Source organism: Hemicordylus capensis, chromosome 12 (assembly GCF_027244095.1).
Source record: "Hemicordylus capensis ecotype Gifberg chromosome 12, rHemCap1.1.pri, whole genome shotgun sequence".
In the NCBI taxonomy this organism is placed as follows: Eukaryota; Metazoa; Chordata; class Lepidosauria; order Squamata; family Cordylidae; genus Hemicordylus; species Hemicordylus capensis.
In genome coordinates, this window is record NC_069668.1 from 21634690 (window position 1) to 21661225 (window position 26536).

The 26536-nt window shown below is 53.9% G+C and overlaps 1 protein-coding gene across 9 annotated transcripts in view; it reads right to left on the reverse strand.

Moving 5' to 3' along the window:
* Positions 1-26536, reverse strand: part of LOC128335929 (nuclear receptor corepressor 1-like) — a 109754-nt gene that overhangs the window by 62809 nt on the left and 20409 nt on the right. For 7 of the 9 annotated variants that reach the window (XM_053274857.1, XM_053274855.1, XM_053274852.1 and 4 more), the window contains exons 3-12: positions 21539-21675; positions 20287-20482; positions 19506-19688; positions 18652-18765; positions 15124-15180; positions 13504-13556; positions 12860-12926; positions 10795-10967; positions 2746-2836; positions 1643-1821 (exon numbers count right to left, since the gene is read on the reverse strand). In XM_053274857.1, coding sequence (XP_053130832.1) covers positions 1643-1821; positions 2746-2836; positions 10795-10967; positions 12860-12926; positions 13504-13556; positions 15124-15180; positions 18652-18765; positions 19506-19688; positions 20287-20482; positions 21539-21675 — 1250 coding nt within the window. The remainder of the gene's footprint in view (positions 1-1642; positions 1822-2745; positions 2837-10794; positions 10968-12859; positions 12927-13503; positions 13557-15123; positions 15181-18651; positions 18766-19505; positions 19689-20286; positions 20483-21538; positions 21676-26536) is intronic. The other 2 variants (XM_053274859.1, XM_053274860.1) reach the window with 2 other exon arrangements.

The following is a 26536-nucleotide window of genomic DNA, read 5'->3' on the forward strand; positions in this document are numbered from 1 at the left end:
GCTTTTTCATTTGCTTTCCAGTCCCGAACCATCTTTTCTGTTACTCCATATTGTCTTGCAGCAGTGCAATTATTATGTTCCATGGCAAAGTTTACAACTTTAAGTTTGAAACTAGCTTCATATTTCTTTCTTCTTGCTGGTGCCATGATGGGGTTTGATGATGGCATGATAGGATTTTGACTGTTGGACATTTTCTATACTGTACTGTATGCTGTGTGTGCAGGAGGAGGAGGTAAGGGGCACAACAGGAGCTCGGGACTACAATGGGCGGTAGTGGATGCAGGGGCGGGCTCCGCTTTCCCTCCGCCCACTGTTACACTGCACCGGAAAGCTGTGTGTGTGCAGGAGGAGGTAAGGGGCTTTCCCTCCCTCCGCTTTCCCTCCGCCCACTGTTACAAAGCACCGGAAAGCTGTGTGTGTGCAGGAGGAGGTAAGGGGCTTTCCCTCCCTCCGCTTTCCCTCCGTCCGCTGTTACAAAGCACCAGAAAGCTGTGTGTGTGCAGGAGGAGGTAAGGGGCACAACAGGAGCTCGGGACTACAATGGGCGGTAGTGGATGCAGGGGCGGGCTCCGCTTTCCCTCCGCCCACTGTTACACTGCACCGGAAAGCTGTGTGTGTGCAGGAGGAGGTAAGGGGCTTTCCCTCCCTCCGCTTTCCCTCCGCCCGCTGTTACACTGCACCGGAAAGCTGTGTGTGTGCAGGAGGAGGTAAGGGGCTTTCCCTCCCTCCGCTTTCCCTCCGCCCGCTGTTACAAAGCACCGGAAAGCTGTGTGTGTGCAGGAGGAGGTAAGGGGCACAACAGGAGCTTGGAACCATAGTATAATTAGCGATCCCTAAACTACACTCGGCGTATAAGACCACCCCCCCATTTACGAGCAGAAATTTATGGTGTGAAAAGTCGTCTTATACGCCGGAAAATACGGTACTTTTATTTTTATCTTGTTGTAAACCACCCAGAGAGATACGCTTTGGGCAGTATAAAAATATGTCAAATAAATAAATAAATAAATAAATAAAATAATCCCTAGCCAGAGTAGCCAATAGCCAGGGACTGTGGGAGTTGTAGGCCAACATCTGCAGGAGGGCCAGAGTTGAGCAGGCCTGATCTAGTCCATTTTCAACAGAGGATAGCCAGAGGCTGCCGCGGAGGTCACAAGCAGGGCAAAGCAGCACCAGTCCTCCCATTTGCCTCCAACATCTGCTAGTCAAGGAATACTGCCTTGGGACATGGAGGCTCCATTCAGCGACCTCCCCACTTTCACCTTAACTCTTTTTTTCAGCAAGAACAGCAGAAGAGTGAAAGGGCTTTAAGGCTGACATGAATACACCCCTATCTTGACATCTCTCTCCCATGCAATGCAATACAGAAAGACAATACAGCGTGGTTTAGTGGTGAGTGTGCTGGACTAGGACTGGGGAGACCCGGGTTCAAATCCCCATTCAGCCATGAGACTTTTTGGGTGACTCTGGGCCAGTCACTTCTCTCTCAGCCTAACCTACTCCACAGGGTTGTTGTGAGGAAAAACTCAAGTATGTAGTACACTGCTCTGGGCTCCTTGGAGGAAGAGCGGGATATACAATGTAAGAAATATGAATGAATGAATGAATGAATAAATAAATAAATAATAGATATTTCGATTACTTCTCTTTAAAGATCTCCTTCTCGTGGTCCGTCCAGACATTCATGAACTGTCTGTCCTTGTACACCTTCATGGGGTCCTCCATCAGTCCGTTCATGTTAATAAACTTCACGCGTCTCTGCTCTGCGTCGAACATCATGGGAGGAATGACCGAGAGCTGGCGCATTTGCTTCTCATTATTCTACAAGTTGAGGGGAAAGACAGGCACAATGAGCAGCACTCACTTTCTGCCGGCACGTCAGAGGCCCTCCATTCAGCACACACAGAGCCAAACGCACTTTGAAAGGCTCGGCTTTTGTGGCCGCACACACAAATATTCAAGCACAGACCCCTCTTTGGCGGGCAGCCTCTCGAGCCGGGCCCAGGACCAACTTTGGAAACGGCGAGGCAATGGCGCTCTTTCATTAAACCACCACACTCCGCTGCAAATACTTTCAAGGTTTTGCCAAAATGCCGTAAACATTCACATTCGGGAAGGAAAACATGCTGTACCGGAAACAGCAAAAGATCTGTCAATGGCGGGGGGCGGGAGAAGTTCTGGATGTTTGAGACTCTGAAAGGCAATGTGGTGTAGTGGACAGTGCCAGACTTGGGTTCAAATCCCATCCCAGCCCTGACACTCTTTGAACATAAGAACAGCCCTGCTGGATCAGATCCAAGACCCATCTAGTCCAGCTCCTGTTTCACACAGTGGCCCACCAGATGCTGCTGGAAGCCTTCAAGCAGGAGCTGAGGGCCTGCCCTCTCTCCTGCTGTTGCTCCCATGCAACTGGTACTCAGAGGCATCCTGCATTTGAGCCTGGAGGTGGCCTCTAGCCCTCCAACTAGTAGCCGATGATAGGCCTCTCCTCCATGAAGTGATCCAAACCCCTCTTCGAGCCAACCAGGTTGTTGGCTGTCACCACATCTTGTGGCAGAGAATTCCACAAGTTGATTACACGTTGTGTGAAAAAGTACTTTGGGGCAACCTTGGCCAGTCACTCTCTCTGCCGAACCCAGGGGTCCCCTGTTCTAAATAAAATCTATCCTGGCCTTGTGCAAGAGACTGAAACCCCCCTTCCCATACTTCTGAAGGGTCCCTAGAGAACATGGGCCCTGCTCTCACCTCCTGTTCCGAGAGCCCATCAATGATTTCCGAGATTTCGTGTTCGCTCCGGGCAATGGTGGCTGAGAGACCGCCCCCCCTCTGACCAACCCTAGGATGGAATCAGAGGAGAAATGCAGGTTAAAAAGCATCTCACAAGGCAAGTCTGGGAAGCAGCGTGGGGTTCCTCATGAAACGGGCCCTTGTAGGTCAACAGGGGCTCTAAAAAAATAAAAATAAAGCGTATGCTTGTGGAAGGAGACCTTATTTACCCTCTCTTATAAACAGAGCTCAGGGGCCCCTGATGAAATGGACTAGCCCAGGAATGATGATGATGATGAGGAGGAGGATAATAATAATAATAACAAACAACTTTATTTTTTAGCCGCCCCATAACAAATTGTTCTCTGCGCAGCTTACAACACAACATTAAAACATGAGATAAAACGGAGCATTGGTTTCACTTACCGTAAAGGCTTCTTCTAGTTGGGTGTTGCCAGGGACACCTCTGGGTTATCCTTTCCCACTAGCTCCTAGGCAGGACAGATTTAATTTGCCAATAGAGATTTGGCCACGCCTCCTTGGGGCTAGGGGGATAATCCCGCCCAGTTCTTTTGACCGATATATATATACACACCAAAGAAGGTAAGAGAAAACAGGTAAAAACCATGGACACAACAGGTACCAAGAAAGAGGAAACTGAAACTAGGTGCTCGGAGGGTCCACCAGACTCAGCCTTGTAGCGGTAGTGATGACTGTTCTGAAAAGCTATTGTTTAGCCTAGGGAGGCAGAAGATACCCCACCTCAATCAGGATGAGGCCAGGAGCGCCAAACTGGGTGGGTCGAGGTGTCCCTGGCAACACCAACTAGAAGAAGCCTTCACGGTAAGTGAAACCAATGCTCCGTTCTCAGTTGTTGTTGCCAGGGACACCTCTGGGACATACCACAGCTTAGCCAAACAGGGCGGGAGCGCTCTGGCCTACTCCTGAGGGAGGACCCACTGAAGCACCCTTCTGCTGAACGCGGCCTGGATGGTAGCGTGGGTCTCGATTTTATAATGCCTGGTGAACGTTGAGGGCATAGACCAAGTGGTGGCCCTACAGATGTCCTGAGCTGGCGCATTAGACGAGAAAGCGGCTGAGGTGGCTGCAGCTCTTGTTGAGTGTGCCGAGATGTTCGATGGCGGTCTAAGATGTTGCAACTCGTATGCTAATACAATGCACGCCTGTATCCAGCGGGCGATTGTAGGCGACGTTACGGGGGAACCCAAGGACCTAGGGTGAAAGGAAACAAACATCTTGTCCGTGATCTGAAGCGAGGCTGTGCGCTTAATATATTTCTTTAGACATCGACGGACATCTAGGTTGTGCCACAACTTCTCCCGTTCATGCACTGGATGGGGACAGAACGAAGGGAGGAAAACATCCTGGGACTGGTGAAAAACTGAAGCGACCTTTGGTCTAATGAAGGGGTCTGGAATCAGCCTGACAGCTTCCTTGGAGAAGATACAGAATGATTTATGAACAGACAGAGCCTTCAGCTCTGAAACCCGCCTTGCCGATGTTATTGCTACTAGAAAAACCAGCTTGAAAGATAGCATCTTGAGCGGAATGTTTGCAATTGGTTCAAATGGTGGTTTTTGAAGTGCCTTTAGGACAATGTGCAGGTCCCATGACGGAAAGCGGTGAACAGTTGGTGGGGACAACAGCGTCGCCCCCCTCAAAAAACGTTTGAGGTATGGGTACGTTTGCCAAGTGTCCATCTTCTTTCCCGATATCAGGCCTACTAGGGAAGCTGCTTGGTGTTTTAAGGTGTTTGGTCGTAGACCTTTTTCTAAGCCCTCCTGTAGAAAAAGGAGGAGGTGCTGCAACTTGGCGCTGCCCCTAGGTACTGTATGACGGGCTGACCAATGAAGAAAAGCCCTCCACGTACATTGGTATATACGATTAGTAGAGGGTCTACGGGACGCCAGCATGGTGGTGATGACTTTAGTTGCATAGCCAAATTGTCTTAAGGTTCGCCGCTCAGTCTCCATGCGGCAAGCCTTAACCAGCCGGGGCCGGGATGTAGTACTGGACCCTGTGACAGCAGGTCGGGAAGGACTGGGAGTTCCCAGGGAGCCTAGATGTAGAAGCTCTGGGAACCAAGGCTGTCGTGGCCAGAATGGAGCTATTAGTATGGCTTGGGCTCGCAGTAGCCGTATCCTCCTCAAGACCCTGGCTAACAATTGGGTCTGGGGGTAGGCGTACAGCAGACCCTTCGGCCATTCGGTTGATAGGGCATCCGAGGCCATAGCCCTCCTGCATGGGAACCTGGTCATGAATCGAGGCAGTTGGGCGTTCGGCGGAGAGGCGAAGAGATAAACCACTGGCGTTCCCATTTTCCTTACTATTGCTTGGAAGACAGTCGGATGTAGTGACCACTCCCCTGGCCGGACGTCTTCTCTGCTGAGCCAGTCTGCCAACACGTTCAGATCTCCTTTCACATGATGGGCTGTCAAGGAACTGAGCTCCTTCTCTGCCCAGGAGAGTAGATGGACTGCCTCCAGATGCAACGATTTCGAACGGGTCCCCCCTTGCCGGTTCACGTGCGCCTTCGCAGTCGTGTTGTCTGTTTTTATTAACACGTGATGTTTGTGAACTGTCAAATGGAAGGCTAGCAGAGCCAGTCGAATGGCATGGAGCTCCCTCCAGTTGATGCTGTGCCTCTTTTCTGCCGCTGTCCACAGTCCCTGGGCCGTCAGATTGAGGCAGTGGGTGCCCCAGGCCCTGTCGCTGGCGTCCGTCGTCACTATGATTCGGGGGGGGGGGTGTCCAGAAACTCCTTTCCCTGGAGCAGACTGAACGGAGACAACCACCAACGAAGCGATCCCCTGAGAGCAGGGGCGTAACGATAGGGGGGGCAGGCAGGGCATGTGCCCTGGGCGCCACTCTGGTGGGCCACGTGGGGGGGGCGCCAAAAAGTGGCATCCCCCCAACCACCCCCGGATCGCGCGGCGGCGGGAGTGAGCGCGGCAGTGGCGGTGAGGGCGGTGAGGGCGGTGGATCGCCCAGTGCAGTGGTGGCGGGTGGCGGCGGATCTCCCAGTGCGGCGGTGGCGGGTGGCAGCAGCGGACCAAGTGCAGCAGAGCGACACCGAAGCCTGCCTTCTGGCCCGGTGTCGCTTCCCAACTGCGAGGCGTGCCTGCGCAGTTCATTCTATGAACTGCGCAGGTGCGCCTGTGCAGTTGGAAAGCGACGCTGGGCCAGAAGGCAGGCCTCGGCGTCGCTCTGCTGCACTCGATCCGCTGCTGCTGCCTGCCACCCGCCACCACCGCACTGGGCGATCCGCCGCCACCCGCCACCACCGCGCTCACTCCCGCCGCCGCCACGCTCACTCCCGCCACCGCTGCGCTCACTTGGGGCGGGGGGCGCACTCAGGTATGTGGGGGGGCGGGGGTGCAATTTCAGGGGCAGAGCTAGCCCTGGGCGCCGTTTCCCCCTGGTACGCCACTGCCTGAGAGTGGGTGACAGCTTCAACTTCAACTTCCTCTGCCGTGCAATAGAGACCTGGTGAGGGAGGGGGAACCACTGTAGGGGTCTGTAGTGCAGACAAGCCCATGCGACGACCTCTATCGTGGCGACCATCAGGCCTAGGAGCCTTGCTAGAGACAACAGCAGAGGGGACGGAGACAGCAGGATGCCCTGTACTTCCTCTCTGATTGACTGGAAACAGTCTTGCGGAAGAAAAAGTTGATCTCTTTTTGTGTCGATCACTACGCCCAGGTGACATAACTGATGACTTGGAATGAGGTGACTCTTTTCTCGGTTGACTACGAAACCGTAGAGTTCTAGCTCTGAGAGTGTCAGTGAGAGGTCCCACCGGGCCTCTGGTTGGGTATGCGATTGGACGAGCAAATCGTCGAGATACGCAAATAACCTGACCCCCTGTAGTCGAAGGCGCGCCATCAGGGGGGCCAGGACTTTGGTGAACACCCTGGGAGCGGACGAGAGGCCAAACGGAAGAGCAGCATATTGAAAACGAAGGCCTGCGTACTTGAAGCGTAACAGCCTTCTGCTCTCCTGGTGGATCGGGATATGCAAATAGGCCTCCTTGAGGTCGATAGACACTAGGAGGTCCAGATGGTGTAGGGCCTCCGTGATTGACCACAATGTCTTCATGCGGAAACGCTTCCGCTTTACCCATTTGTTCACGTATTTTAGGTCTAGGACCGCCCGCCTGGACCCGTCTCTTTTGGGGACGGTAAACAGAATAGAATAGACGCCTCCCCCCTCCTGGGAGGATGGAACAGGTTCTATCGCTCCAATTTCCAGCAGGTGATGGATCGCCTGGGACATCTCTGCATGTTTTTGCCAGGATCGAGATCTTGGGGTCGGAAGAAACCTCTGGGGAGGGGGGGCGTCCAATTCTATTCTGTACCCTGTCCGAATGATTTGAAGGACCCAATTGTCTGTAATGGAGGACTCCCAGACGGGCAGGAAGTCCCCCAGGCGGCCCCCTAGGAATCCCGAGTGGCCGTCATTGACTTGTCTTCTGCTTGGTTGCAGTAGCCTGTGGCTTGAAGTATGGCCTTCCCCTGTAAGAGGAACGTTGGCGTCCCCAGGAACCACGCTGCTGTCTAGTGTCTCTATCCCGGCCCCAGAAGGGCCGAGAGCCTCGAAAAGGCTGAAGCTGAGAAAATCCCCTTTTAAAAGCACGGTCGGGCTTGTGGCCGGCCAGTGGCATGGTTTTGCGCTTGTCGTAAGATTCCATTAGGACGTCCTTAAGGGCGGCCTCCCCAAATAATTTGGTTGCGTTGTAAGGGACAGCGGTCAGGTTACTCTTTGATGTATTGTCAACTGACCAGTTCTTTAGCCACAGGTGGCGACGCCCCAGCACTGATGCGGCAGCTACTCTTGAGGAAAACCTGACTAGTGTCCAATGTAGCATCCGCTATAAAGGCCTGAGCCTTTTGCACCTTGACCAGTTGTTGTCTCAGCTTAACTGGATCAGAGGGCTTGTCATTAAGGAGATCGTCCAGCCACAAAAGAGAAGCTCTTGTGGCCATAGAGGCTGCGGTGGCTGCTCGGGTAGACAATGAGGAGTTATCATGCGCTCTTTTAAAGGCAAACTCAGCCTTTTTATCGGCTGGGTCCTTTAATGTTACCTCACCATCCCGCGGGACCAGGGAATTGGAGACCAGCTGGGCGATGGGAGCATCGGCGCAGGGCGTCCTGAGCAGGTCGGAAGGTTCCTGCTGGTAGGAATAGAAGCGATTAGTCACTGACATAGGCTTCCTATTAGCCGCTGGAAGTAGCCAGTCCTGCTTAACTACTTCTGTGAATAAGCTAGGAAAAGGTAATAAAATGTCCTTAGGTTTCGCCCTTGGGAAAACTACCTCCCCTTTGTCAGAGGTGGCGGTATCAGGAGGGGTGCTCTGATGGAGCCCTATTGTTTTAATAATCTGAGACATTAATGGATTATAGTCCTCAGCCATGAAGAGTCTTTGTGAAACCGACACGGCCTCATTGTCCTCCCCTCCAGATCACTCTACTTCCTCCCTGTCGGGGTGTTCTGGATCCTGTGGGAGACCCCCCTGATTGGAAGGACTATCCCCTGCATCTGAGTCCGAGGCGTCAGGGGCCCTTGGTTTTGTGGGTCTGGGATCAATAGGGGTAGGGTCCCCAGAGTTGTGCTCAGAGAGCTCTGAGGAGTGAGGGGAAGAGGGTGCGTGCCTTGCAGGCTTCAACACCTTTTTACTTTTAAGGTGCTTTTTCTTTCCTTTTGCCTTTTTAGGAGAGGGGCTAACCTCCCCACTGGAGGAGGAAGTTTCAGAGGACGAGATGGTCCTTCTCCTTTTCTTATATTTTTTCTTTTCCTTTTTAGCAGGCCTGAGCTGGTATACAGTCTCTACGATGGCGTTTTAAAACCACGCCTGCCATTCAGGTGGCACAGTCTTTGGCATGGCTATGGTAGGTTTAGGGGCCACAGGGGCACTGACCCCCGACGCGGTAGCTTGCCCTAGAGTCCCAGTCACAGCGTCCAGAGAGTCCCCCGGTACCTCCCTGAAAGGTGATTCCAACTCTGCCGAATGTTGGTTGGAGGACTCTAAAATGGCCACCGTCCCCTCCTTTCGCGCCATTTTTGCCCTCTCCTCCGCTCGTTCACACTCTTGCAACAGAGAGATTTGCCTTATTTCCTCCGACGTAGGCGGTGGATTAGCGCACGGCACTTTAAAAAAAAGCGGGTATTTTTGGTATCCCAAGTCTGAGGTCTTTGCGGCGCATCTGGCTGTCGAAACTCGTGTCTCGCGGCCCGAAGGCGGGAGAATGGGGGCAAGCCGAGAGGTGAGCGGCATGGGCGGCTCTGAGGCGGCCGTCGCGAGCGGCGTGGCCATGTTGGAAACTGCAACTGTTTGGATGATAAGAGCTGCCGCCGCTGCGGCTATCAGCAGGGAGAGCGGGTGGGCTGCCGATGTTGGCTGAGGAGCCTGCTGGGCTGGCGACAGGTCTCCTCTAGATCGGCACAAGCAAAACGGCCTTGAGGTGCCGGGACCAAACGGCTCTTGGTGGGGTCCGTGTGGCACCAAAACAACCCTTCCCCTACGCTCAAACTCCATACAAGAGGGAGCGGGGCGGGAGGGGGGGGAGGAGGGATGGGACCAACGAGGAAGACAGTAACGGCTTTAAAAAAAAAAATATTGATGAAGGTGGGCGAGGAGGACTGAGACAATGTGGTAAAGACTCACGACAGGACACCAAAAATTAAGGAAAAGTACAGAGCTGAAGAGAAAAACGTCTGCCTGGAGCAGAGCGAGGACAGAAAGAACTGGGCGGGGTTATCCCCCTAGCCCCAAGGAGGCGTGGCCAAATCTCTATTGGCAAATCAAATCTGTCCTGCCTAGGACCTAGTGGGAAAGGATAACCCAGAGGTGTCCCTGGCAACAACAACTGAGAACACATACATTAAATAATAAGACCCCAAAGCGGGGTGGGGGGGGGAGGAAATACAAAATACAATACAAAAACCATTTTAAAACATTGGTTTAAAAATCAGTTACAATCAGATAATTTTTTTTTCTCATTTAAAATTTAAAAGGGATTCTCAACCTTCGGGGTCTAAGATGTGTCCGGATGACAACCCCCATCATCCCCTTCAGTCACTGTGTCTGCGGATGATGGGAGTTGTAGTCCAACATCATCTGGGGACTCAAGGCTGAGAACCCCTGGGCTGGCAGGAAGCCTGAGCACAAAACCGCACAGGACTACCATATTTACCTGAATACAAGACGACTCTGGATTTAAGACGAGCCCTTTATTGGTTAAATGCAGGTTATACCCTTACTTGAAGCCACTTAATGGAGTAGCAGGGAAAAGACTTGATTAGCAAGCCAGAGGTTGCCGGTTCGAATCCCCGCTGGTATGTTCCCCAGACTATGGGAAGCACCTATATCAGGCAGCAGCAATATAGGAAGATGCTAAAAGGCATCATCTCACACTGCGCAGGAGGAGGCGATGGTCAATCCCTCCTGTATTCTACCAAAGACAACCACAGGGCTCTGTGGTCGCCATGAGTCGGCACCGACTCAACGGCACACTTTATACCCTTACTTACCCAAAATGGAGAGAACTCTGAATTTAAGACAGACCCTCCTCCTGATCTCTAACATCAAAGAACTTGGGGGAAAACAGGATATGGGAAAATCCAGTAAACTTAAGTAATTCACTACCCAATGATGGGGCAACAGCCACAAGCTCAGAGGAGCTTAAAATGGATTGATTGACCGGAGACTTCTCACCCTACTTTTCATGCCAAAAGGGTCCATGTCATAGCAACAAAAAACTACCTAGCCTCTCATTTCACAGGCTGTGCAATAAACACACAACCCTTTTAAAGGAGAGCACAAGCACAGTTAGATTAAACTCAGGAGCGTGGGATGATGGGAGTGGTACCATTGATCGGACTGCTAGGAGGATCCCGGTGTAGACGGAGCCGGGGATCCAGGAACGACACCGCCCGCGGCCAGCTCTGAGGGCAAAGGAGCCAGCGCCCCGGCCAGCCCAAGGAGCAGGCCCGCTCGGCAGCATTACCTCTGGAAGCGCTCCTGCTGCTCGCGCTGCTTCCGGATTTCCGGGAACTGCTTCTCGTAGTACTCCCGGGTCTTCGTCTCCTTGGCCTTCCGGCGGGGATTGTTCTCTATGCGGTCCACCTTTTTCTCCCAGGCTTCCATGAGCTGATCATAACGCTGGCAGATCTTCTGTTCCTGGCAACGCCAACCACCCACCCACCCCCGCCCGCAGAAAGGGTGAGTCTCAAAGACGCCGAGATCGTCTCCCGGAAGATGGCCGGATCCGTCTTTGTGGCCGGCTGCTTGGGCAGGGCAGGCTCTGCCCAGCAGCCGACAATTGCGATCCGCCCAGAGACGCAATCTATGAGGGATACGCGGTGGGGTGGAGACACATGGCGTATTAGTAACCCACAGGGCTCCGACCGCGACATGGTCATCTTGCTGGGTAACAAGTGCTTGGTGCTGTATGGAACACAGATGGGGCGTGTAACGCGGTTATGAAAGGCTGGCCCTCCGTCGCCCTCCACTCCACAGTCAAAGGACGTCAGGAGTCTCTCCCAGTTCCACTTGGAGATGCTGCCAGGTGGAACTGGGATATGGCCCCAGTATCCTATATCGTATGGTCCCATCCCCGAAGGGGAATCTCTTACAGCGCTCACATGCAGTCACCCATCCAAATGCAAACCAGGGCAACCCCTGCTTAGAAGGGGGGACAATTCAGGCTCGCTCTCACAGGACTGGCTCCCACACCCTGCCCCAGTCTTCTCAGCAGCTGGAACTCTAACCCTAACCCTCAGTTCACTAGTTTTTACATGCAGGTAGGTTTTTACATGTGAGAGTATTCAGAAGTGGTATGGTCCCCCGTGGAGCCTGCAGTGGTATGACCCACTCTGCCACATGGGCAGGATTACAGCTCACAAGGCTGCACCGAGGCCAGAAGAGAAAAGCAGTCCAACTGGGGACTGGGATCAACCTGTTCACTTGTGGTAGCAAGCATGACTTGTCCCCTTAGCTAAGCGGGGTCCACCCTGGTTGCATATGAAAGGGGGACTAGAAGTGTGAGCACTGGAAGAGATTCCCCACAGAGAAGGGAGCCATTCTGGGAAGAGGATCTAGGTCCGAAGTTCCTTCCCTGGCAGCATCTCGAAGATAGGGCCGAGAGAGATTCCTGCCTGCAGCCTTGGAGAAGCTGATGCCAGTCTGTGAAGACAATACTGAGCTAGATAGACCAGTGGTCTGACTCGATATATGGCAGCTTGCTATGTTCGTCCAACTGATTCATTGCCCAGTTCTCTCAGGAGGCAGCTCCCACCCAGGATAGAATTTGCAGAGGACAAGGGCATGGTTGAGGTCGATAAAACCATGCATGTTTCTTCTCCCTCTCACATAACACTAGAACCAGGGCTCATCCCATGAAACAGATTGCCAGGAAATGTAGGACCAACAAACGGAGGAACTTTTTCACACAATGCATCATCAACTTGTGGAACTCTCTGCCACAAGATGTAGTGACAGCCAACAACCTGGATGGCTTGAAGAGGGGTTTGGATCACTTCATGGAGGAGAGGTCTGTCAATGGCTACTAGTTGGAGGGCTAGAGGCCACCTCCAGCCTCAAAGGCAGGGTGCCTCTGAGTATCAGATGCAGGGGAGTAACAGCAGGAGAGAGGGCAGGCCATCACATCCTGCCTGTAGGCTTCCAGCAGCATGTGGTGGGCCACTGTGTGAAACAGGATGCTGGACTAGGACCTGATCCAGCAGGGCTGTTCTTATGGTGTGCCAAGAAGAAATTCTCCCTGGCCTGAAGGAAGCAGCACCAGTGTCCCCTCTCACAGGGATTCCCAGATGTTGTTGACTACAACTCTCAGAATCCCCAAGCAAAAGCCATTGCAGCTGGGGACTCTGGGAGTTGCAGTCAACATCTGGGAATCCCTGTCAGAGGGAACACGGAGCAGAACTGGAGCACCCAAACAGAAATCCTCATAACCTGCCCACAGTGCCATCGTGCCCCGCCATCTTGCATGTGAACCATGTGATCCGCCTGGCTGTCCCCAAGGAGCTACTGAAGCTGGCCAAGTCGATTCTTACCCTTTGTTTCCTGGCATGATTCCTTCTCTTAAAAAACAAAATCAGCTTCTTCCTCATGACTTGGTTCCTAGAAAGAGACGCAACTGGGTGAGAGAGGGAGGGCCCGCCTCTCCGCCCCGCCAGATCCCAGCATTTTAAAACAATGCTTGGCAGCAAAGATTCCAGGAGTTAGGCAGGGCTGCCCCAAGCACTCGCCAGAGGTTAAACCCAGCGTGCCACAGGACGGTTAATACTTAACCAGCAGTTCCTGGCACAAGGGCCAGGAGGAGGACTGCATGGAGCTGGGGAAAGGGTTCCTAGTGGAGCCCTGTTGACCCAGCTGATAGAAGACTTGTCTCATCCAAGTTCTGGAGCTGTGCTTTACTCGATTTCTGTGAGTAAGAAGCAAGGGAGGAGGCCGGGGAAGTGACCACAGGCAAGGCTCGGGTTGGGCTGTGGGGTGGTTCCCCTCCCACCTCGTTGCTGACAGAGCCCCCTGGCCCAGCAGGAACCTTGCAGACCACCATGGCCCTGGCCTCTGCCTGCCACAAAATCTCTAGGGGCGACCGCAGCGGAAGCTCTGCAGCAGAAGGGGGACCCTCGTTTCGAAACACTAGAAACCCCTGCCACAGAGGAAAGGGGGTGGGGCGGGAGGCGAGGCTTACGTTTTGATGTTTTCATGGTACACCTTGGTGTCCGACGGCTGGTTATAGAGTGGCTGCGGGACAGGAAAGGTCTCTGGGTTACCACCGGGAGCACTGCTATTAACGCTAGCATAGCTCTACCAAAACCGCATGCACAGGGCGACGCACAGACATGCAAAAGGAGGAGGGTCTCGGGCAGGATACGGACACCCCCAGCATCCGCCACGGAGCACAGGGCCCAGTGGCCAGCTGCCAGGTTGGAGAGCACCAAAGTGGGACCTGGAGAAACAGATTGGGGGCGGGGGGCAGAGCGGGTGTGCCACGACAGAAAACCCTGCAAGGACTGTCCCAGGCGCTAACCCTGGGTCAGAGCGACAGGCTACTGATGACCAGCGTCCACTCTAACGGGGATTCCCAGGTGATGTTGACTACAACTCCCAGAATCCCCAACTGCAACACCTTTCGCTTGGGGATTCTGGGAGTTGTAGTCCACAACCTCAGGGAATCCCTGTTAAGAGGGAAGACTGCTCCTATTCTCCGGCAATACCTCTCGGAGAGCTGCTGCACAAAAGGCTCTGGGGTCCTGAGCAAGCTTTTGAGGTGCTTCTGCCCTGCATGCCCCCCACCAGTGTGGTTGGACTACAACTCCCATCACCCCCATCCACAGAGGTCAGTGGCCAGGGGTGATGGGAGCAGTGTTCCCTCTAACACAGATTCCCAGATGTTGTGGACTACAACTCCCAGAATCTCCAGCTGCAATGGCCTTGGACTGGGGATTCTGGGAGTTGTAGTCCACATCATTTGGGATCCCCTCTTCAAGGGAACACTGGATGGGAGTTGCAGGCCAACATCTGCAGGAGGACCAGAGCAGTGTTCCCTCTCACAGGGATTTCCAGATGATGTTGACTACAACTCCCAGAATCCCCAGCTGCAATGCCTTTTGCTTGGGGATTGTGGGAGTTGTAATCCGCAACATCTGCTGGAGACACAAGGCGGCCGCTGAATGACAGAGATGGCCCATTCCCTCTTGGAAACCTACTGGGCTGTTCACTTGGAGTCCAGAAGCCATGTGGGCTGTAGCCCAACGTCGTCTGGGGACTGCGGGGTGAGAACCCCTGGACTCGAAGTTGTAACCAAAAGAAATGACCGGGTGGGAGCGGGGGAAGAACTGAAGATGCCGCTGCCATTTCTGACAAGAGCTCTGTGCTTTACCAACAGTCACTCAGCCTTCAAACGCAGGCAGCGTTCTTATCAAGGACTCCCACTTGTGAACAAGATACAGGGAGGCCCGCGTGCGCTTCTAGGAACAGCCTCATCCCAAACCATCTGGCAAGCCGAGACACATTTGTGACACCCGTTTCAAAGTGCCTTCCTGCAGGCCGCAGGTATGACTCTGGAACAACCCCAGACAGACGCTGGACCAAAACACACACACACACACAATCTGTGGCCCCTGGTCAGTCTTTTTCACGACAAAGTTGTGTTTGTTTAACTTCAGGCTGTTTTTACTGACATTTGACGATTGTTTTTATCTTGTTGCTAAGTGTGCTGGGATCTTAGGACAAAGGGCAGTATTAAAATAGAAATAATACAGTACATAAAAATTAAATAAAAACAATGAAAAGTGGAAGGGTGGCTCACCAGTTCAACTTTGGGGCCCAGGCCTTCTAAGATCTTATGAGCTTCCTCTGCTTTCTTCTGCAAAGGAAGAAGGGTCACTGGTTTAGTCATGTCAGAATTCTTGCCCCGTTTCTGTCCTAAGCCTTTACATATGCTTGCATGATGACAACAAAAGGCAGAGATTTAAGACACAAAGACAGAAGAAAAAGCCACACATTTTGGTTAAATGAATGTATGCTAAGGGGCAGGGAAAGAGAAAGGAGAGAGATGTTCTTTCTGCCCCAAGACCAGGGGATTGTTTAGGAACTTGCATCAGGACACAGGGGCTTGTTTGGTCTGCAAACAGCTCTGGTGACCGGACTTTACGTCCCCTGGCTGGGCCAACACTTTTTTCTCCAAGAACAGCTGAACTTTCCACTCCAATGCTGACCTCTTTTTCCTCTTTGACTGTGCTGCTCTCAGAGGGGATGACTTTATTGCACAATTTGCAAGAGTAGAGATAACCCCCTACACACACACACACACACACACACACACACACACACACACACGTGTCTCTCCGTGTTTCACAGTGCCAGGAGCTCATTGCATAAGCCTGGCACTTGGCACCAGGCACAGAATGCGGCCCTCATGGGCAATGTTAGGGAGTGTGTGGACCAGGTTTCCGAAGCCAGGGAGGTTGCCCAACAGCCAGGGGCTCAAGGGAAGGGCTCCGCTGCTCATGGTTCCTCCCGGTGGCTAGCAGAAGCCACACCCAGTGCCAGGATCATGGCAGCCACACAGCCCCATCACAAGCAGGCCAGAAAGGCAAACCCCAGCACAACGCTTGTTTCGGATCCAGGAGGGGGCAGCTGTGCAGTCCTGCCAACAGTTGGGGCTCTCTACCGGCTGCTTAGAGCGCTGACCAGTTCTGGCTCATTGTTAACAGAATGAACCCAGCTTGGAGCTCTCTGGCCAATCGCCTCCACGGCTTGTCGAAAAAGATGGAGAAACTCCGACGCCTCATTCTGAGCGTTTGAGTGCCGGGTCACACAAAGGCCCTGCCTGTAGTGCTATGTGCTCCCTCCGCCCAAAAAGGAGCCCTGTGGGACACAGAGCCACTGGCCTCCCCAGATCCACCAGGCTGCCAACATGCTGCCTCTTGCCTTCCCCTCTCTGCTGCTGCTCCCCAATTCCAACCACGGGCTTCCATTCGAATACTGAAGAGACAATCGTAATCATTTCCACAGGGCATATTTTACAGAACACAGGAGAAAAGCGGGTCTCTGCCCCAGGGAGCTAATCCTAGCAACAACAACAAAAAAGGGAGCACCAAAAGGCTGCAGGATAGGAACACAGGAAACCACCTTATCCTGAGTTAGTATAAGGTCCTTTGAGCTCAGGATTGTCAACCCTGACTGGCAGCAGGTCTCCAAAGTTTCAGGCAGGGGTCTCTTCCAGTCCTACTTGGAGATGCTGCCAGAGATGAGGAACACAGGAAGCTGCCATATATTGAGTTAGAACATGGGTTCATCTAGCTCAGGATTGTTGTCACAGACTGGCAGCGGCTTCTCCAAGGTTGCAGGCAGGAATCTCTCTCAGCCCTATCTTGGAGATGCTGCCAGGGAGGGAACTTGGAGCCTCAGATGCTCTTCCCAGAGAGGCCCCATTATCCCCTAAGGGGAATCTCTTCCAGGGCTCACACTTCTAGTCTCCCATTCAAATGCAACCAGGGCGGACCCTGCTTACCTAAGGGGACAAGTCATGCTGGCTACCACAAGACAGCTCTCTTCTTCTGATTGAACCAGAGACCTTCTGCATGCACAGCAGATGTTCCCTCACTGAGCTACGGCCCCTAAGGGGAATAGCTTACAGCGCTCTGTTGTAGGCACCCATCCAAATGCAAAGCACGGCAGACTCTGCTCTGCAGAAGAGACCATTCTTGCTCGCAACCCGCAAGACCAGCTGCAGGAATACCCTGATGAACCCCGGCAGCAACTGCACAGTCTCTGCTAGGCTTTCATTTGCCACACATATGGACACATGTGCATTGTAGTAGACGGGCCTAGAGCAGGTTGCCAGCATGGGGATGACTGTTCTCAGGTCATTTATCTGCAGCAACAGATGGAGCTGGCGCATCAGGAGAAGCCAATAGAAAGTGCTCCTGGCCACTGCCTCCACCTGAGACACCAGGGAGAGATGTGAATCCAGGAGCACTCGCAGGCTGCGCATTAATGGACTGGCTCCGATCCGCACAGCGCAGGGAAGCCGGCTTTTCCACTCACCAACCTGTAGCTTTGCACTCTGTCTGAATCCAGCCACCACCGGGCAAGCAGCTCTCATCAGGGCTCCTGATGAAGGTCTTTCCCAGCCCCATTTGGAGCTGGCGGGGATGGAACCTGGGACGCTCTGACAGGAGGCAACCTGTCATTTGGACCATTTCAGCGGATTCAGAGAAGGGGGCCCCCAGCCAACTTCAACTGTGGGCCAGCGCTGCAAGAGAGGGCACAGGCACTGGAGGGCTCCAGGGAAAACAAGCCACACTCTCCACAGTGTGGAGACAGAAGGCTGCCTTTCGCTGTGTCAGACCCTCGGGCCATCTAGCGCAGGACACGGCCTGGCAGTGGTTCTCCAAGGGTTGAGGCAGGGGCCTTTCTCAGCCCTACCTGGAGACGCTGCCAGGGTCCAAACTGGGGGCCTTCCGCAGGGGAAGCAGAGGCTCTGCCACCGAGATCAGGCTCCACCCCCTAAGAGGAGGCCCTTTCAGTACAGACAGAGACTCCCATCCAAATACAAACCAAGGCTTAGCAAGAGAGCAGGTCTTGTGGCAGCAAGCACAACTGGTCCTCTTAGCTAAGCAGGGTCCGCCTGGTTGCATTTGAATGGGAGACTGGATGTGTGAGCACTGGAAGAGATTCCTCTTAGGGAATAATGGGGCCACTCTTGGAAGAGCATCTAGGTCCCAAGTTCTCTCCCTGGCAGCATCTCCAAGATAGGGCCAACAGACACTCCTGCCCGCATCCTTGGAGAAGCCGCTGCCAGTCTGTGAAGACAACACTGAGTTAGACAGACCAATGGTCTGACTCAGTATGTGGCAATTTCCTATGTTCCTGTGTTCCAAGGGGGGAAATCCATGCTCTCTACCCCAAGGCCAGCTACCTTCCCCACTCAGCCTCAGCGAGTTGCCCGTCATGGCCTTTCACCACCCAGACAGCTGCCTGTTGCAAAGGCAGAGCGTAGGTACATGGAAGGGAAAAGGTTTTCAGAGCAAGAAGCTCCGGGTGACTCATGCCAAGGCTAGAGAAGGAAGGATGATCCACACCTGGGACCTCTAAGACTCCCGAGACCTCCAAGGTGTTTCTCCTCGACCAGCGATGGAGGTCCAGCAGACCACGCAGATAGGCGAGAGACCTCAGGCGGGCTGGACCCAGGGACGCCGGAGACTGCAGAGCAAGTTGGGTCCACGCACAAGCATGCACACACACAGCCTCTGGTTGCCGCAGGCACAAAGAGCCACCAACAGCCAAGATCCCCACCCCACCAGAAAATAGAGCTGGGGCTGAGCGTTACCCGATTCTCGTCATAAATGATCTGGACAATGCTGCGGTGCTTCTGTTCTACGGGAGGAGGGGAGACGGGCCTCTCCGGCTCCGGTGGCTTAGCGGCTTCTTCTTCGAGTTGTTGCTAGGAAACACGGGGAGGGGGAGGAAGGTCAGCCATCGCCAGCAATGAGTCACCAGAGAGAAAGGCGGCATCTGGAGCAACAGTTGGCTTACACACACACACACACACACACACACACACACACACACACACACACACACACCCCAAAGGATGAGCAGGAGACGCTGAGACACCTTCTCGGTTCTCAAATAGGAAAGCCATGTTTGGTGTGCGCGCGTGTGTGTAATCTATATCAGGTGCACACACACTTAAGACTCTGTGTGTGTGTCTGTGTGTGTCTGTGTGTACACAAAAGTACATGAGTACCTGGATTTTACAAGCAGTATTGAACACATTTACATATCTCATGCCTATTTTCTGAATAATCCATTCTGTTTCTGGTAGTCCTCAGGAAGAAAAAAGACAGTCGCCGAAGCGCCCTGCCTATGAGAAGTTGGGGACATTGGAAGCTGCCATCTGCTGAGTCAGACCCTTGCTCCACCTCGCTCAGGACGGTCTGCTTGGACTGGCAGCGGTGCTCCAAGGTTTACAGCAGGAGTCTTCCCCATTCCTACCTGGAGAGGCTGCCGGGGATGGAACGTGGGACCTTCTGCAGGGGAAGCAGACGCTCTGCCACTGAGCCATGACCACCCACCCCGCCACCAGGAAATGAGCCCCTTCCAGTGCTCAAAAGGTAGCTGCCCATCCAAATGAAAACCAAGGCAGAGGGGACCCTCTCCGCTCGCTCTCCTGCCACTCACTTGCTTCTTCTTCAACTTGAGGATCTGCTGCTCCACTTTCGCAATCTCCCGGTCCACCCGGTCCATGCTCTGGATGAGCTCTTCCTTCGACAGCTTGGACGGAGAGGCATTCTGGTCCTCCCCGCACGCCTGGCCAGAGAGCGGCGAGGGCAGCCCTTCATGCTTGCCTCCAAAAGCGGGATCCTTGGGTTCAAGTCCCGGCACAAAAACAAAAACAGGCATCAGACAAAAAGACAGAGTCAGACCGAGAACAGTGCTTTGAGCATCTCCTTCTGAAGGGGAGGGAATAACCCAAACAGCCAGCGACTAGCTTTGTATGGCATCTTCAACAAGCAAGAGACTTGATGCATCTCTTCATTCACAGTGTTTCGACCCCACATCCAATATTTGGGGACTCGGGGTTGAGAACCTCTGGCATAAGCAGCCACTGGTCTCTGGCAAGACACAGAGACACCAGAAGCTGCCTCCTACCAAGTCAGACTGTCAGTCCATCTAGCTCAGTCTTGTCTACCCAGACTGGCAGCGGCTTCTCCAAACTTGCAGACAGGAGTCTCTCTCAGCCCTATCTGGAGATGCTGCCAGGGAGAGAACCTGGAACCTTCTGCATGCAAGCCTGCAGGCCCTCTACCCAGAATGGCCCCATCTCGCAAGGGGAATATCTTAATGGCACTCACATGTTGTCTCCCATCCAAAGGCAGACCAGGGCAGACCCTGCTTAGCAGAGGGGACAATCCCTGCTCGCTGCCACCAGACCAGGAGCCTCCCCCAGCACCTGGCTCACCTTCTTTAGGTCCGATGTCTGCAACCCCTCCTGCAGCGGGTGGACCAGCGGCAGGACCGAAGCAGCGCCGACCCGCTGGTAATGGGAGTCCGAGACTTGGTCCAGGCGCGGCCGCTTCGACTCTAGAGAGTCATGGTCACCTTGCGAGGGGCCGGGGTGGTACTGTGGCTCGTAGCCTGACCTCCTTTCCTGAGGCCTGAGAAATGCAAGCAGCTTCGTGGTGGGTAGGTGCCCCTCCCAGCCACTGAGACAGGCTCCTACAAATCCACCTGCCAGCTCACCAGTGGAGAGTGCCCCCAGCCCTCTGGCGAGCAGGATACTCGGCCCCCCAGAGCTGCCGCTTTTGACCAGGGTCACAAACAACATGAATCCTTTCTGGGCAGTCGGAGTGGCCTCCCCCTGGTTCTTCCCATCTCCCTCTCTCAGTGCAAAGGACAGAAGCCTTGCTTTTCTCCTAAGCCCTCTGCCTGCAGGCCAGGAAAGGCACCAAGGGGAGAGAGGGGCTCAGTGGCCACCACAAATAATGGCAGGCGAGCAAGCTCCGCCTCAGGCTGTGGGTCCCTGCATTAAGAGGCAGTACCCGCAGCCTGCCCAAGAAAGACACTGAAGAGATGGCCAAGGAACAGCGGGAGGAGGAAGAGGCTGGGAGAAGCCAGCAGACTGAAAAACCAGGAACCTATAAAAAGAGGCAGAGCCCTGCACAAAATCCCAGGCAGCACAAATCCGGCCTTCCCACAGGTGTGGGACTCCAGCTCCCAACATGCCCAGTCACAGTGGCTCAGGGATGATGGGAGCTGGAGTCTCACACCTGCAAGAGGCCCAAAAAACTCTGGAGCTCCAGCTTCATGTTAAGCTCCCAGTTGCACTGAAGCCTTCTGCTGAAAAGAGACAGATCGGTTTGAGAGCTGGGGCTGCCCAGCAGCTCAGAGGCCAAGCCATGCACAAGGGGGAAGTCCTGGGTTCAAATCTCGCTCTGGCCATTCGCTCACCAGGGGGCCCTCTGGCAAGTCACTCCCTCAGATTCAGCCCTGCAAAAGCGGGGTGCTGACGACCTCCCTGCAGGGACGCGGGGGTGGGAGCAGAAAGCTTTTCGGCAGAAAGCCCTCCAGACCCAACACCTCTCGAAAAATTTCCTGTTCACCCCGCCCCCTGCTCTTATGCATGTAGCGCAATCACAGAACCTCAACACACCCACCCTGTTTAGAAGCCCCTCGAGCGGCTTTTGACAAAAACCAGAAAGACAAGCACTCACCTGTCGGAACCCGGGTGGAACTCGGAAAGCAAGGAGGGCCGTCGACGGAGCTGCTGCTGCTGCTGCTGCTGCTGGAGAAGCTGGCTGGCCTGGCTGACTTCTAAGTGAGACGTTCGGAAATCAGGGACAGCAAACTCCTGAAAGAAGCACGGAGCGGCAGGGGGGGAGTGTTAGAGAGGTGGGATGCTGGGTATTCCATCGCTTCCCCCCCCCCGTGGAAGGATCTTGGCGCTCCCACAGTGACTCCATATTGGACACATGTCGCAAGTGGGCTGCTTCTGAATCCCAGTTGAAGGGGAGCAATGGCGAGAGAGGGGGCCTGCCTTCACCTCCTGCTTGTTGGCTGCCCCACAGGCATCTGGTGGGGGGTGCCGGAGCAGGGGGGACAGGGTGCTGGACTAGAGAGGCCTGGGGCCTGTTCTCAAGAAGAGACCGGGCTCGCTGGGTGAAATCTCACCTCCACTGTGATCAGGGAGCCCTGGTCAACAATCCACCAGATCAACCACAAATATTTATAGGCCGCTTTTCAACAAACGTTCCCAAAGCGGCTTACACAGAGAAATAATAAAGAAATCAGATGGCTCCCTGTCCCCAAAGGACTCACAATCTAAAAAGAAACGTAAGAGAGACCCCAGCAACAGCTACTGGAGGGATGCTGTGCTGGGGGTGGAGAGGGCCAGTTGCTCTCCCCGGGCTAAATGTAAGAGAATCGCCACGTTGAAAAGGTGCCTCTTTGCCCAGTTGGCAGGGGTTCACCGTTCGCCATCGCAAATCCCAGAAGCCCATGGTGCCTCATAGCTTACTGGGCCTGGGTGAAGCTTCGGCCAAAGCGGAGTACTGCAGAGATGAACGTCTCCACTTTGCCCAGCACTGGGGTGGGGGTTCTCCTGGGAGGGAGACGGCACCCTCGTGAGCCCCTGCACCATCTTGGAAGGCATGCTGGGCATGCAGCCCTTCCCCCTAGAGCTCTGGAAAGGGCTCCCCCTCGTCTCTCCAAAAGGGCTCCCCCAGCCCTGAGAACAGGGTGGCACGGTGCAGAGGTCAGCAGAGTGGGGAATGGCTCCCACGCTGAAGGCTCTCTGCCAGAGTGGGTCCCCCGGGGGAAATTGTGAAGATCACTCGATTGTTTCAGGCAACCCTCAGTCTTCTCAGTCTGCAGAATGGAGATAAGGCACTTATGCAGCCACTGGCAGGACTGCAGAAGGACTGCAGGGTTGTTTGTTTACACTCAGTGATTGATGCGGTGCATGTATATCTGGCCAGCGCTTAGGGTTTATTCTAGGAGATCTCTGGGGTTCTATGCAATTTTTAAATTAGCTGATATCAGACCCCATGTCATAAGGAAAGCCGTCAGCTTTGCAGTTTCTGCCATAAAAGTACGGTTGTCCCCCACCAACCGCGAGGGTTCTGTCCCGGGAAAACCTCGCAGCTGGTGAGCCACTGAAATCAATGGGAAACTGGGGGTTAGGGCAATCGTGGTCGCAAAAGGACTGCAAATTCTGTAAAAAACAGAAAAAATCCCTGAAAATTACCCTGAACCCCCACATAACCCCTGACCTCCCCAAATCATGGGGGGGACCCCAAATTGCCGAGAAATCTCACCAATCCACGGATACGTGGCTGGCGGCTGGCGGGACCTGCCACAATTTCCTAGTCACAAATATTTAAAACCATGATTAGGAAACCCACCGTTTGCCAGGGATGACTGTATGTGGCAAGCCGATGCAATCTAAATGATTCTTGAGTCAATGTTGCTGTTTCTGAGTGTGCCGTGAACGGAGCATTGGTCAATTACCGTGAAGGCTTCTTCTGGTTGCTGCTGTCAGGGCATCTCATTGGGTTATCCTCGTCACATGCTCCTGGGCAGGACTATGTAAATTTCTAAGAGAAAAGGTCCTATAGAGCCGGACGGGGATAACCCACCCCAGTTCTTATAGGCCGAGTCACGGAAGACAGAGAGTAATAACAACACCATCGCCAAGCACAGTACAGGAAAAAACGTAAGGGATGATACCCCTGTCAATTCCAGCCATCCCCGGATTAAAAAACAGATGATACAGTACAGTTCCCATGGAGTAGAACAGCAGCAAGTTATGAATAAACAGTAAACAAACTAGAAGGGTGAGCTGAGATGCCTTGACAGCAGCAACCAGAAGAAGCCTTCACGGTAAGTGACCAATGCTCCGTTCTCAGTTGCTGCTATCCAGGCATCTCATTGGGACATACCCAAGCAGTACGTCTCCGGGAGGGAACCTACCAGCTGCTCTACTCCTGGGGAAGTACCCTCTGAAGAACCCGCCTCCCAAATGCCGCCTGGGCGGAGGCGTACAAGTCAATTCTATAATGCTTTATAAAGGTGGAAGGACTCTTCCACACTGCCACCTTACATATTTCCTGAATGGGGGCATTGGTGGCGAAGGCTGCTGATGTAGCTGATGACCTGGTGGAGTGGGCCCAGATGTTATCCGGTGGCACACCTTTTGAGTCTCATATGCTAGCGAGATACACGCCCTGATCCACCTGGCAATTGATCTGGAAGACACCGCCTCTCCCATGGATGTTGGCAGGTAGGATATAAACAGGGAGTCCGTCTTGCAGAATCCAGCAGTTCTTTTAATGTATTGTTTCAAGCACCGTCTAACATCGAGCTTGTGCCACAACTTCTCACGAGGGTGAACAGGATACGGGCAAAACGATGGAAGAAAAACGTCCTGTGCCATGTGAAATTCAGAAAGTTCCTTTGGGAGAATAAACGGTCCGGGATGAGGCGGATGGTATCCTGGGCGATTATGCAGTATGACTTGTGCACTGAAAGTGCCCTCAATTCGGAGACCCGTCTGGCTGAAGTTACCGCCACCAGGAAGGCCAGCTTCAGAGACAGCAGCCTTAGCGGGATCGACCGGATAGGTTCAAAGGGCGCCTGTTGCAACGCCCTTAGGACAAGGCTCAGATCTCAGGAAGGGAATCGATGAACTACCGGTGGCAACAGCAATGTTGCTCCCCGCAGAAACCTTTTCAGTAATGGCTGGATGGTTGAAGCTGCAGCTCCTTCCTTTGACAGCACTGGAAGTAAAGACACCGCCTGTCTCTTTAGAGTATTTGGCTTCAGGCCCTTATCAAGTCCGTCCTGAAAGAATTGCGGAAGATGATTCAGTGTCGCTTGACCCCTGGGAATTTGGTGTCTGTGTGACCAACGTAGAAACATCCGCCATGTGTACTGATAGACCCGGTTTGTAGATGAAAGATGAGAGGCCAGAATGGTGTCGCAACCTTTTGCGGAAAGGCTTCTTTTGCATGCATGCGCGAAAAAGGCTTCTTAGAAGCCATTTGCAGCGCAGCCGGCAAGGGGGAAGGCAGGGAGTTCTGCCGCTCATCCCCCTTGCGATGGGAAGGGAAGGGAAGGGCCGGGCCGGGCCGAGCCGGCAGGGGTCTTGAAGGCTTGAATGGGGCGGCCGCCAGCCGAGCGGGGGCATTAAAGAGGGCGGCAGGGACTGAGAGATACCCTGCCGCTCGATTCAGAATTTGAACGGAGGGAATGCCGAGAGGGGGAATGAAGCGGGCGGCAGGGAGGCATGCCGCCCGCTTACTCACATAAATACGGCGCCGTTCTTGGGAGGGTGAGTAAAGCCCCCCCCCGTACTCCTGTGGAACCCCCCACCCGAACCAAAACCACCCCGTGTCCGGACCGGTCTGGAGGCCTTTAGAATGGCCTCCGAACCGGTCCATGCACATGACTAGAGGGAACGCATACAGGACGCCCCTGGGCCATTGGCAGGATAGAGCATCCGTCCCCACCGCTGTCCGGCAATGGAACCTGGTGATGTATTTTTCCAGTTTCGCATTGAGGGGGGGTCGCGAACAGGTCTACCTCCGGGCGATCCCACCTGTGTGCCAATTGATCAAACACTTGGCTGTCCAGTGCCCATTCTCCCGGAAGCAGATCCTCCCTGCTCAGCCAGTCTGCGATGGGATTCAGGTCGCCCTTCACGTGGTGCGCCGTAATCGATTTGAGGTGTCGTTCCGCCCATGACAGCAGGATGACTGATTCTTGGAATAGGGACCTGGAACGCGTCCCCCCTTGGCAGTTGACGTGGGCTTTTGCAGTCGTGTTGTCTGTCTTTATTAGGACGTCTTTGTCTCTGACCAGCGCATGAAGATGTTGCAACGCGAGCCTTATGGCTCTCAGCTCCAGCCAATTTACTGAGTGGGACTGTTCCTCCTTGTCCCATTTCCCTTGGACCGAATACTGGAGGCAGTGGGCTCCCCAGCCCCTGTTGCTGGCATCTGTCGTCACAATCAGCTTTGGAAACTCGATGAAACACTTCCCTCGAGACAGGTTCTGAAGGGAGCTCCACCACTGAAGCGATATTCTGACTTTGGATGGAAGGTGGACCATGATGTTCCGCTTCCTCGATATGTACTTCTGGAAGGATAGAAGGAACCACTGCAGCTCTCTGAGGTGGAACCTTGCCCGTGGGACCGCCTCCAGGGTAGAGACCATCAGGCCGAATAGTTTCTCCAGAGATAGTAGTGGAGACTTCCATGACAGGAAGGCCAGCCGGGTCTCTGAGATCAGGGTTTGAATCCTGTCCCTTGGAAGGTAGATTCAACCTTGCAGCGTATCTATGACAACCCCTAGGTGTTGAATCCTGCAATAGGGTGTCAGTTGGCTCTTGGATCTGTTTATCAGAAACCCATGATATTCCAGGGTGCATAGGGTCGCTTCCAGGGCGGCCCCTGCAGACTCTGGGGAGGTGGATTTCAAAAGAAGGTCGTCCAGGTACCAGAAAACGTGCACCCCCGAAGGCGTAGGTGGGCTAAGATGGGTGCCAGCACCTTGGTAAAAACTCTGGGGGCTGATGACAGGCCGAATGGAAGGGCCTTGTATTGAAAATCGGTTCCCGTGTATTTGAAACGGAGGAGGCGCCTGCTCTCTGGATGTATCTGTAGATATGCTTCTTTTAAGTCTATAGAAGAGAGCAGGTCCCCCTGCTGCAG